Source organism: Callithrix jacchus, chromosome 22 (assembly GCF_049354715.1).
Source record: "Callithrix jacchus isolate 240 chromosome 22, calJac240_pri, whole genome shotgun sequence".
Lineage (NCBI taxonomy): Eukaryota > Metazoa > Chordata > Mammalia > Primates > Cebidae > Callithrix > Callithrix jacchus.
In genome coordinates this window covers 7538911-7551384 of record NC_133523.1, presented here as the reverse complement: position 1 = coordinate 7551384, position 12474 = coordinate 7538911, and the positions used below count along the sequence as shown (strand labels likewise).

Here is a 12474-nt window from a genome sequence, read left to right as displayed (position 1 = left end):
CACTCCAGCCTGGGTGACAGAGTGAGACTCCATCTCAAAAAAAAAAAAAAAAAAAAAGCAAAACCAGACAAGAACTTCCTATCTCAAAATCAGAGAAGGAAAATAAAGATATTTGAGACCAAGCAGACCTAGGTTTTAATTAAAAAAAAAAAAAAATTTTAGAGACAGGGTCTTGCTGTCACCCAGGCTGGCGTGCAGTGGCACAATCATGGCTCATGGCAACCTCAAACTTCTGAGCTCAATGGATCCTCCCACCTCAGTCACCTGACTGGCTAGGACTACAGGCCCATGCCAGCATGCCTCGTTAAGTTTTATACATTTTTGTAGCGATGGAGTCTCGCTTTGTTGCTCAGGCTGGTCTCAAACTCTTGGTCTCAAGGGATCTTCCTGCCTCAGCCTCCCAAAGTGCTGGAAATACAGGTGTGAGTCCCAGCACCTGCCTTCAGTTCCAAAGATTGTAAAAGTGGGTTATTTAATTTAGTTCTCACAGTGCCCTCAGGAATTACAGCTGACCTTGAACACATACTCCCCCAGAACTTAACTGCTAATAGCCTACTGTTGACTGGAAGTCTTACTGATAACATAAACAGTCCATTAACACATATTTTGTATTTTATTTATACCATATGCTCTATTTTTATTACAAAGTAAGATAGAGAAAACAAGATGTACTTTAAAAAATAATTAGGAAAAGGCCAAGTACCATGGCTCGCACCTGTAATCCCAGCACTGTGGGAGACTAAGGCAGGTGAACCACCTGAGGTCAGGAGTTTGAGACCAGCCTGGCCAACACGGTGAAACTCTGTCCCTACTAAAAATACAAAAATTAGCCAGGCATGGTAGTGGGTACCTGTAATCACAGCTACTCAGGAGGCTGGAGTGGGAGAATCGCTTGAACCTGGGAGGCGAAGGTTGCGGTGAGCCAAATCACGCCACTGTACTCCAACCTGGGGGATACAGTGAGACCCTGTCTCCAAGGGAAAAAAAATCATTACGAAGAGAAAATACATTCATCATCCATTAAGTGGAAGTGGATCATAATGGTTTTTATCTTCGTCATCATCACTCAGAGTAGGTGGTGGCAGCGGCGGGAGAGGAGGGGTTGATCTTGCTGTCTCACGAGTGGCAGAGGTGGAAGAAAATCCCGTTGTAAGTGGACCTGTGCAGTTCAGACCCGGGTTGTTCAAAAATCACCTGTACTACAATCATCCCCGTTTTATTTTATTTTATTTTTGTTTATTGGAGACAGTCTCACTCTGTTGCCCAGGCTGGAGTGCAGTGGTGCCATCTCGGCTCACTGCAACCTTTCCCTCTCGGGTTCAAGTGATTCTCCTGTTTCAGCCTCCCGTGTAGCTGGGATTACAGGTGTGTACCACCATACTTGGCTAATCTTTGTATTTTTAGTAGAGATGGGGTTTTACCATGTTGGCCAGGCTGGTCTTGAACTCCTGGTCTCAAATGATCTCCCTGCCTCAGCCTCATGAAGTGCTGGGAGTACAGATGTGAGCCACTGCATCCGGCCCACCCCCATTTTAGAGATGAGGAAACTGAAACTCAGAAAGAATAAATGATGTGAATGCAGACCCTCTCTAAAAAACAGAAAGAAAAGAAAAAAAGCTATTGATGTGGGTTTGGTGGCTCACGCCTGTAATCCTAGCACTTGAAAAGACCAAGGTGGGTGGATCACTTGAGCTCAGGAGTTTTAGACCAGGCTGGGCAACATGCTAAAACCCTGACTCTACAAAAAATACAAAAATTTAGCTGGGTATGGTGGTGTGCGCCTGTAGTCCCAGCTACTCGGGACGCTGAGGTGGGAAGATGGCTTGAGCCCAGGAGGCTAAGGCTGCAGTGAGCCAAGACGGCACCACTGCACTCCAGCCTGGGCAACAGAGTGAGACTCTGTCTCAAAAAAAAAAAATCTATTGGTAATCAAAATATCTAAAGAAATGACATTCCAGTAGCCATGAACACTCTTGGCGTGACAGATGTTGCCTTCCCACACCGTTCTCTATGAAAAGGAACCACAGCCCCTTGGAAAAATGGCTGCTACTAGAATAAAGGCCAGAAATATACAAGACAGGCCTGGAGCATTTTGTGCTGCCACAAAGTAAGGAACTGCTCCAAATAAAACAAACCAACAAACAAAACTCTGAAAAACACATTGATGGGACTATGTCAAAGGGCCACAGAAGCCAAATTAGAGTGGTTGATGGCCAAAGCTGGGACAATCTGACAGACAAAATAAAGGAGTATTGGGTTATAATCTAAAGCATAAAATAAATATCCAGCAGTCCATGCTGATAGAATTCAATAAATGGGGGAGAGTGAGATAAATCTCCCATGCAGGATTCTAGAAAACTTGTTTCAGCTGTGGGCAAGCTTAAAAAATAATAATTTATGTAGGGCCAGATGCAGTGATGCATACCTGTAACCCCAGCACTTTGGGAGGCCAAGGCTTGGACTGCTTGAGGCCAGGAGTTCCAGACTAGCCTGAGCAACACAGTGAGATCCCATCTCTACAAAAAAATACAAAAAGTAGCCAGGTGTGATGGTACGCACCTGTAGTTCTAGCTACTAGAGAGGCTGAGGCAGAAGGATCTCTTCAGCTCAGGAAGTTGAGGCTGCGGTGAGCCATGCACTCCAGCCTGGGCAACAGAGCAAGACTCTGTCTCTAAAATTAAAAAAAAAAAAATTACACAGACAATCCATCCTTAAGGAAATGGAGTATAACCTCCCATACCATAGGTATGAGTTACACATAGTGACTTCCTTCCACAATATCCAAAATGAAAAGGAGGGTTGGGCATGGTGGCTCATGTCTGTAATCCCAGCACTTAGGGAGGCCGAGGCGGGTAGATCAGCTGAGGTCAGGAGTTCAAGACCAGCCTGGCCAACATGGTGAAACCCTGTCTCTACTACAAAATACAAAATTAGCTGAGCATGGTGGTGCACACATAATCCCCAGGCTGCAGTGCAGTGGTGCAATCTTGGTTCACTACAACCCCTGCCTCCCACTACAACTCCACCTCCCAGGTTCAAGCAATTCTCATGCCTCAGCCTCCAGAGTGGCTAGGATTACAGGTGTGCATCACCACATTCAGCTAATTTTTGTACTTTTTTAGTAGAGACTAGGTTTTACCATGTTGGCCAAGCTGGTTTCAAATTTCTCACCTAAACAGATCCACACACCTCTGTCTCCCAAAGTGCTAGGATTACAGGCATGAGCCACCATGCCCAGCCAGGACCCTGTCTCTTTAAAGAAATAAATAATGAAGTTGATAGGATGTACCCTTGATATGGTGTGATGAAAACAGCACTTTACTTCGTTGATCTTGGTGCCAATAACCCATCATCCCATTCTTACAAAAAAAACACCAGATAAATTCCAATAGAGGGATGGACACTGTACCAAAATATTTGACTGGCTGGCACTCCTCAAAACTGTCAAGGTCATCAAAAACAAGGGAAGTCTGAGAATCTGTCACAGCCAAGAAGAGCCTAACAAGATCCCTGAAAGTGAGATGGACTGGCCAGGCACGGTGGCTCACACCTGTAATCCCAGCACTTTAGGAGGCCGAGGCAGGTGGATCACTTGAGGTCAGGAATTCAAGACCTGGCCAACATGGCGAAACTGTGTCTCTACTAAAAATACAAAATTTAGGGAGGCATAATGGTGCATGCCTACAATCCCAGCTACTTGGAAGGCTGAGTCAGGAGAATCACTTGAACCCAGGAGGTGAAGGTTGCAGTGAACAGACAGCACCCCTGAGATCGCACTACTGCACTCCAGCCTGGGTGACAGAGTGAGACTCCATCTCAAAAAAAAAGAAAAAAAAAAAAAGTGAGATGGTCTGCTGGGTGGGATCCTGGAAGAGAAAAAAGATATTAGGGAAACACAAAGGAAGACTAAATAAACTATGACCTTTACTTAACAGCAAAGTATCAGTATAGGTCCATTAAATTATAGCAAAGTATCAGTATTGGTCCATTACATTATATTAATTTGTTACTAATATGTTAAAAATTTGTAATTAAAATATGTTACTATTAGGGAATAATGGTAACTCTGTTTTTTGCTTGTTTGTTTTTAACACAGGGTCTGGTGGCTAATGCCTATAATCCCAGCACTTTGGAGGCCAAGGCAGGTTAATCACCTGAGGTCAGGAGTTTGAGACCAGACTGGCCAATATAGTGAAACCCTGTCTCTACTAAAAATACAAAACTTAGCCAGGTATGGTGGTAGGTGCTTGTAATCCCAGCTATTCAGGAGGCTGGGGCTGAGGCTGGAGAACCGCTTGAATCCAGAAGGTTGCAGTAAGCCAAGATCACACCATTGCACGCCAGCCTGGGCGACAGAGTAAGACTCAGTTTCTAAAAAAAGAAGAAAAGGGAAGAGTCTGGCTATGGTACCCAGACTCTAGAGATCCTCCTACCTTAGCCTCTAAGTAGCTGAGATTATAAGTACCTGCCACTGCAGCAGGCCTGGTAACACTCTAGTGCTACTTTGGCAGTATTTCTGCAAATCTAAAATTTAGATTTTCTTATTTCTTCTTTCTTTCTTTTTTCTTTTCATACTTTGTCACCCAGAATGGAGGGCAATGGTACAATCATGGCTCACTGTAGCCTTGACCTCCCAGGTTCAACCAGTTCTCTCACCTGAGCCTCCTCAGTAGCTGGGAGCATAGGTATGTCACCACACCCAGCCAATTTTCAGAATTTTTACTAGAAATGGGGGTCTTGCTACATTACCAGGACTGGTCTTAAACTCCCAGGTAGGTGTGATCAGCTTCCCAAATAGGTGCCCACCACCATGCCCGACTAATTTTTGTATTTTTAGAAGAGTCGGGGTTTTACCATGTTGGCCAGGCTGGTCTGGAACTCCTGACCTCAAGTGATCTGCCTACCTCAGCCTCTCAAAGTGTTGGGATTATATGCATGAGCCACAGTGCCCAGCTTAAAAAATAAAGTCTATCAACAATACTATAGATGAATGGATGAAGTATCTTATTTTCCATTGTGGCAACAATGATTACAACTCCTATGTCACAGAGCTATTTCTTGAATTTCACAGGGGGATGTCCATAAAGTGTTTGCCATGGACCCATTCAATTCAGAGTGCTTACCACAGTACTAATCCTATGCCATCCACTACAGGAGCCACTAGCCCTATGTGGTTATTTAAATTTAAATTTGAATTAATTAAAAAATTACAGTCAATTTTTTTTTTTTTGAGATGAAATCTCTCTCTATCACCAGGCTGGAGTGCAGTGGTGCAATCTCAGCTCACTGCAACCCACCTCCCAGGTTCAAGCAATTCTCCTGCCTCAGCCTCCCAAGCAGCTGGGATTATAGGTGCCCACCACAATGCCCAGCTAATTTTTGTACTTTTGGTAGAAACGGGGTTTCACCATGTTGGCCAGGGTGGTCTTGAACTCCTGACCTTGTGATCCATCCGCCTGGTCTCCCAAAGTGCTGTGATTACAGGTGTGAGCCACTGTGCCCAGCCTTTTTTTTTTTTTTTTTTTTTAAAGACATGGGATTTTGCTCTGTTGCCCAGGTTGAAGTGTTATCGCATGATCACAACTCAATAAAGTCTCGAACTCCTGGTGTCAAGTGATCCTCCCACCTCGGCCTCACAAAGTGCTTGAGATTACAGGCATGAGCCACTGTTGTCTGGCCAGAAAGTCAGTTCTTTAGTGGTGCCAGCCATGTGTCAAGTACAAAAAAAAAAAAACAAAAACACATAAAACACACACACACACACACGGAAGCCAGGTGTGGTGGCTCATGCCTGTAATCCCAGCACTTTGGGAAACCGAGGTGGATCACCTGAGGTTGTGAGTTCAAGACCAGCCTGGCCAACATGGGGAAACTCTGTCTCCGCTAAAAATACAAAAAAATTAGCTAGGCATGATGACAGGCACCTGTAGTCCCAGCTACTCAGGAAGCTAAGACATAAGAGTTGCTTGAACCCGGGAGGCAGAGGTTGCAGTGAGTCGATATCACACCACTGCACTCTAGCCTGGGCAACAGTGAAAGACTCCATCTCAAAAAGTAATAATAATAAAAAATGAAAATAAAAATATAAAAATTAGCTGGGCATGGTGGTGCATGCTTGTAGTCCCAGCTACTCGGGAGGCTAAGGCAGGAGAATCGCTTGAACACAGGAGACAGAGGTTGCAACGAGCTAAGATCATTCCACTACACTCCAGCCTGGGTGACAGAGCAACTGAGACTTTGTCTCAAAAAGAAAAAAGAAAAGAAAACCCTGTGGACCCAGGGGCTACTGAATTGGACGGTGTGATACAGAACATGCTCATTATCGTGGGAAGTTCTTCTGGATGACACTGCACCAGACAATGAAGAATGTAACTATTTGTTCAGTGCTCTCAACTCCTTTGGGTCCAACTGCAAATGACAGCTCTTCAACCATCCCAACCATCCTCTTTCAAACAGCAACTCCAACATTCCCCAAGCTCTTTCCCTAATTTACTTTTCTTCTTAGCCTGTTCAACACTTGACATGGAATCCACTTGGTTTCCCTTCTGACTCACCAACCAGCGTGGCACGGTCTAATGCAGCAGCCACTGGCAACATGTGATAGTTTAGCCCTTGAAATGTAGCCGGTCCAACTTGAGATGCACTCGCTGTGGAGTATAAAATACATACTGGATTTCAAAAGCATGCAGGGGTCAGGTGTGGTGGCTCACATCTGTAATCCCAGCACTTTGGGAGGCCAAGGCAGGTTGATCATTTGAGGTCAGGAGTTCGAGGCCAGCCTGAGCAACATAATGACTGTTTCTACTGAAAACACAGAAAATTAGCTGGGCACGGTGGCACGTCTGTAATCCCAGCTACTCAAGAAGCAGAGGCAGGAGAATCATGTGAACCCAGGAGGTGGAGGTTGCAGTGAGCCAAGATGGCACCACTGCACTCCAGCCTGGGCAACAGAGTGAGACTCGATCTCAAAACAAACAAACAAACAAACAGCCAGCATGCAGGACAGCCTTGCCAACATGGTGAAACCTCATCTCTACTAAAAACACAAAAATTAGGCTGGGTGAGGTGGCTCACGCCTGTAATCTCAGCACTTTGGGAGGGAGGCCAAGGCAGGCAGATCACCTGAGGTCAGGAGTTCAAGAGGAGCCTGGCCAACATGGTAAAACCCCATCTCTACTAAAAATACAAAAGTTAGCCAGGCATGGTGGCTTGTGCCTGTAATCCCAGCTACTTGGGCAGGCTGAGGCAGAATTGCTTTGAACGTGGGAGGTAGAGATTGCAGTGATCTGAGATCATGACACTGCACTCCAGCCTGGGCAAGACAGATCGAGATTCATCTAAAAAAAAAAAATTATTAGAGGGGTGTGGTGGCAGGCGCCTGTAATCCCAGCTACTTGGGAGGCTGAGCCAGGAGAATCTCTTGAACAAGGGAGGCAAAGGTTTTCATGAGCCAAGAACCCGCCACTGCACTCCAGCCTTGGCAACAGAGCGAGACTCTGCCAAAAAGTAAATAAATAAAACACATTATTACAATTAACATTACCTGTTTTTTATTTTATTTTCATTTTAAACAAGGCTAACAATTTAATCAATTTAAATTACATACCTCACTGACCAATCTGTGGCTGGCTTATACTTCTACTGCACGGTGATGACCCAGAATGCTGGCTACTTTAAAATTTAACAATTATGGCCGGGCGTGGTGGCTCGCTCCTGTAATCCCAACACTTTGGGAGTCCAAGGCAGGTGGATCACCTGAAGTCCGGAGTTCGAGACCAGCTTGACCAGCATGGAGAAGCCCTGTCTCTACCAAAAATACAAAATTAGCCAGGTGTGGTGGCACATGCCTGTAATGCCAGCTACTCGGGAGGCAGAGACGGGAGAATCACTTGAACCAGGGAGACGGAGGTTGCAGTGAGCTGAGATTGCACCACTGCACTCCAGCCTGGGCAACAATAGCAAAACTGCATCTAAAAAAAAAAAAAAATTTAACAATTACCCATGTGAGCTAGGTGTGGTGGCCTGTGCCTATAGTCCCAGCTACTTGGGAGCCTGAGGCAGGAGGATCAGTTGAGGTCAGGAGTTAATCCTGTGGGATGACTGGGCCTGTGAAGAACCACTGCACTCCAGCCTGGGCAACACAGTGAGACCTAATCTCTAATAAACTTTTCTAAAAACATATAATTAAAAAAATAAATAGGCTGAGCACCATGGCTCACGCCTGTAATCCCAACACTTTGGGAGGCTAAAGCAGGAGAATGGCTTAAGTCTAGATGTTTGAAACCAGCTTAGGCAACATAGCAAGACCTCATCTCTACAAGAAATAAAAAATTAGCTAGGCATGGTGACATGTCCTGTAGTCACAGCTACTCAGGAAGCTGAAGTTGGAGGATTGCCTGAGCTAGGGAAGTTGAGGCTGCAGCGAGCCATGATCACACCATTGCACTCCAGTCTGGGCAAGAGTGAGATCCTGTCTCAAAAAAAAAAAAAAAGGGTGGTGTGGAAGAAAAGGAAAAAATAGGCATAGTGCAGTTACACCTGTAATCCTAGCTCTTTGGGAGGCAGAGGCAGGAGAATCACTTGAGCCTAGGAGTTCAAGACCAGCCTGGGCAACAGAGCCAGACCTCATCTCTATAAAAAAAATTAGACATGTATCTTGCATCTATTTCTACTAAAGCCAGCGCTGGCTTAGAATGTTAGCCCAATAAGGCCAGGTATTTTTTTTTTCTGCTCACTGCCCATACAGTGACTGACACACAGTAGGCGCTCAATGACATTTTAATGAATAAGAGGCTGAGCTTTCAGAAACTGGCTTGCTCAAAGAGCAATGTGAAGCTGACCACGTTCCATGCCCCGCCTCCTCAGTACACCAGAGAAGGAAACTGAGGCCCGGCGAGATGACGTCAGCACCTGCTTAACGGCACGTAGTGCAGAAACATCTGGGCCGGGATTCGAACACAGGTCCTGTCCCCGTAACCTCGGCGTGCTGACCGTTCCTACCTTCATGGGAGGCGGCGGCAGTAAAGGTAGGTGCGGAACACACGGCGAGCGCTCGACTAGAGGCGCCTCTCAGTCACCGCCTTCTGTCAGCCTCCAAGGTCCAGACCCCAGCTCGCCCCCTCCGCGGCCATAGCTGGCCGCCCGCGTCTCCGCCGGTTGCGGAGTCCTTCGCAGGCGGCGCCGACCGGAAGTCCCGCCTCCCCCGCTCGCCTGGGGGCGCCGCGACAGCTACGCTGACCAATGAGCAGCACGCCATGGCGGATGCCGACCAATGGGCGCGCGCGCCGGGGGGGCGTGTCCGGGCCGCGGGCCGGAGCGGGTCGTGCGCGCTGAGGAGGAGCCGCTGCCGCCGTCGCCGTCGCCGTCTCCGCCACCGCCGCCACCGCTACCGAGGCCGAGCGGAGCCGTTAGCGCCGCGCCGCCGCCGCCGCCCGCCCGCCCCGGAGCAGCCCCGGGCCAGCCCGCCCGCGTCCAGGTGAGGCGGTGGGGAGCCTTCGGCGGCGCCCGACGGGGTAGGCCGCGGCAGGCCTGAGCTCGCCTGGCCTGGCCGCTGGGCGCCCGCGGGCCTGCACCGACTGAGGCCCAGGCCGCGCCGGACCGAGGGAGGGGACGCGCATGGGGACCGTGGCAGTCAGGCCGGGGCGGACCGATGTGGGCGCCGGCCACAGGCCCCGGGGCTGGATTCCTCGGGCACCTCGAGGGACGGGCCAGGGGGACACGGCGTGGGCACGCGCCAGGGGGCCGGGCTGCACCGCCGGGGCCCCGGTCGTCTTGGAAGCCCGGGCTCCGGGGGCGGAAGAGTGAGGCCAGCGGCGGGGGAGCGCGGGGAGCGCTTTGAGCGCGCGGAGGTCAAGGCCCACGGGCTCGCTCCCCCGGGAAATCCCACAGATTCTTTTGTGGTCGTTGTCAGAGCACCGTGGCCGGTGCGAGGTCCTTTGAGAAGCATGCAACCCTTCAGTAGGCACACTGGGAGTCCGGGGGGGTGGGGATCTAAACTGCATCTATTTTTTTTTTTTTTTTGAGCGCCATCTCTAACAAAGCTGTTTGTGGGGCGTGGGACGTTAGGATTTGTGAAATATGTGTGTGTCTTGGAGATACAAGCTGCCCGGAGTTGAACAATGGAGGATGGATGCTCTTTCTTCCTTTTCCGGTGCTCTGGGTTGCGGGGCTTGTTAAAATGGGTTTTGGTCCCTGCTGTGTGCAGGGCAGGTTGAGAAGGAGAACTTCTGCTCAACTTCTACACGGGCTTCCCGCGGCGGGACTGAGCCCCCTTGCTAGAAAGTGTTCATCTGGGATCCGGATGGCCAGTGCTCCAGAAGTAGGAAGATCAGGAGAACGATCTGGCTAGGCAGAGGTTTCTTAACGTTGGTGCTACTGATGTTTGGGGTCAGATAGTTTTTGGTTGTGTGTGGTGGGGGGGCTTCCCTGTGCAATTTAGGAAGTTGAGCAGTATTTCTGGCCTCTACCCACTAGATGCCAGCAGTATCCCCATCCCCCAAATCGTGAGGATCAACAATATCTCCAAACAGTGCCAGATGTCCGGAGTTACGTGGGGGGTGTGTGTGGCGGGGGGGGGGGGGGATGGGGGGATGGGGGGGCGGGTGGTCGCGGTCTCCTCCGCGCTCGCGCACACACACAGGTGAGAACCATCACTGAACTAAATAACCTTCCTGCAGAAGTTCCTGTAGCCCCAATCTGAGGCGATTCTCCTGCCTCAACCTCCCGAGTAGCTGGAATTACGGGCCCCCTGGAAGATGTTTCCAAGACCTCAAACATGCGCGACTCTGTTGCCTCTTAGTTTTCTTGTCTGTAAAATGGGAAGGACAAAAGTGTGGTGCACATTGAAGGGTGTGAGAAACCCGTTGCATTGCCGTGGTCTGTGCCTGGTAGGCACTGAATAAATGTTACACATAACCACCAGTTTTTATTGAGGATTTACTATGTGCTTGACACTTTGTGGACGTTCGTCTCCAGTCCTTGAGGCAGGTGATGTTACAATTTCCATTAATTTCCATTTTAGAGATGAAGAAACTGAGGCTTAGATGGGTTGCTTGATATGACCAGTCTCATGCACTAACGTGGCTGAGCCAGGGCCCTTTGATTAAAAACCCTTATTCGTAACTACCGGGTTGTGCTGCTCCTAAAATCTCAAGGCTCCAGGGCACACCACTCAGTTGTCATCGAATACCTTCTGTATGCAAAGTTCTGTGCTGGGATGTATTATGAAATTTTGCAACTTCAAAGCCCACAAAGAGTCTGAGATATATGAACGTCTCCAAATGTGGAAGGAAATAATACTGTTCATGTTGACACATTGGTTTTGAGCAGGCAGAGTTTCAGTTCGGATGTATTGAGTCTGAGATCATGGTGCTATTTCTTTTTCTTTTTATTTTTTTTGAGATGGAGTTTCACTCTTGTCACCCAGGCTGGAGTGCAGTGGCGCCATCTGGGCTCACTGCATTTGCAACCTCTGCCTCCTGGGTTCGAGCAATTCTCCTGCCTCAGCCTCCTGAGGAGCTGGGATTACAGGCGCCCGCCACCATGCCTGACTAACTTTTTGTATTTTTAGTAGAGATGGGGTTTCACCATGTTGGGCAGGCTGGTCTCGAACTCCTGACCTCAGGTGATCCACCCACCTTGGCCTCCCAAAGTGCTGGGATTACAGGCGTGAGCCACCATGCCCAGCCCTTAATGCTATTTCAAGTAAAAGAAATGAGAGAATTATGAAAACACTGGCCTCCTCGTGCTTTCTTGCCTCTCTCACTCTCTGCTTCCCATCTCTTCCCTCTTTCTACACTCCTGCAGGAGTTTTCTTCTGTAAATGCACATCTCATGTGTCCTTTCTGGTTTAAAGTCTTTGGGCAGAAAAAAGACACGTTTTCTTGACCTCTTTGGTGGCTTAAAACATAAAGCTAGAAGCCCTTAGTTTGGGGTGCCAGTTCCTTCACACCCTAACCCTCCCTGTCCCTGGACATAGACCCCAAACTCTAACCCTTGCTGCTGGTTGCAACCTCCACCAGGAGACAGATCTCTTCCACTTGGATATCGGTTGCTCATGCTCCATGGCTCAGCCCAGAGCTCACTGGCTGTTTGAAGCCTCGTCTGATGGCCACCCTTCCTCCACCCCCACCGGAATCAACTGCTCCCTCCTTAGTGTTTCTATCCCGTTCAGTTTATTGAATCGAATTCAAGGCTGAATGGTGAGAGAAGCACAGCACCCGGCTGGCGCCCCTAGGTGGCAGTAGCTAGGCGGCACGGCTGACCCGAGCTGTGGGTCAGGGGAAGACTGACGGAAGTCAGCCCGTGGGAGGGAAGTGAGGCTCGCTCCCTTCTCTGAACGACTTTTCCTTACACACCTGCTCTGATACTGTGTCCTGGGCCCCCGCTCGGCTCTAGAGTGTGCATGACGTGTATAGGTCAGCCCACTCTGGTGAGTGCGGTGAGAGTTTTGTCCTGACTGATCTGGAAGCCCAG

At 48.8% G+C, this 12474-nt stretch overlaps 2 protein-coding genes across 11 annotated transcripts in view; one reads left to right on the top strand and one right to left on the bottom strand.

The window, feature by feature from the left end:
- Positions 1–9195, bottom strand: part of CCL25 (C-C motif chemokine ligand 25) — a 40090-nt gene extending 30895 nt beyond the window's left edge. For 3 of the 8 annotated variants that reach the window (XM_078360411.1, XM_054249430.2, XM_035285410.3), the window contains exon 1: positions 9001–9195. Coding sequence is in view for 5 of the 8 variants with exons in the window: in XM_078360410.1 (XP_078216536.1) it covers positions 6555–6597 (43 nt within the window). In the remaining 3 variants the exon portion in view is untranslated. Of the gene's footprint in view, positions 1–6554; positions 6648–7606; positions 7971–9000 lie in introns of all 8 variants that reach the window. The other 5 variants (XM_054249427.2, XM_035285406.3, XM_078360410.1 and 2 more) reach the window with 4 other exon arrangements.
- The window catches only part of ELAVL1 (ELAV like RNA binding protein 1), a 44849-nt gene continuing 41301 nt past the window's right edge, over positions 8927–12474 (top strand). For 2 of the 3 annotated variants that reach the window (XM_035285401.3, XM_035285400.3), the window contains exon 1: positions 9313–9475. The gene's annotated coding sequence lies outside the window, so the exon portion shown is untranslated. Of the gene's footprint in view, positions 9027–9312; positions 9476–12474 lie in introns of those variants that run through there. The other variant, XM_035285402.3, reaches the window with a different exon arrangement.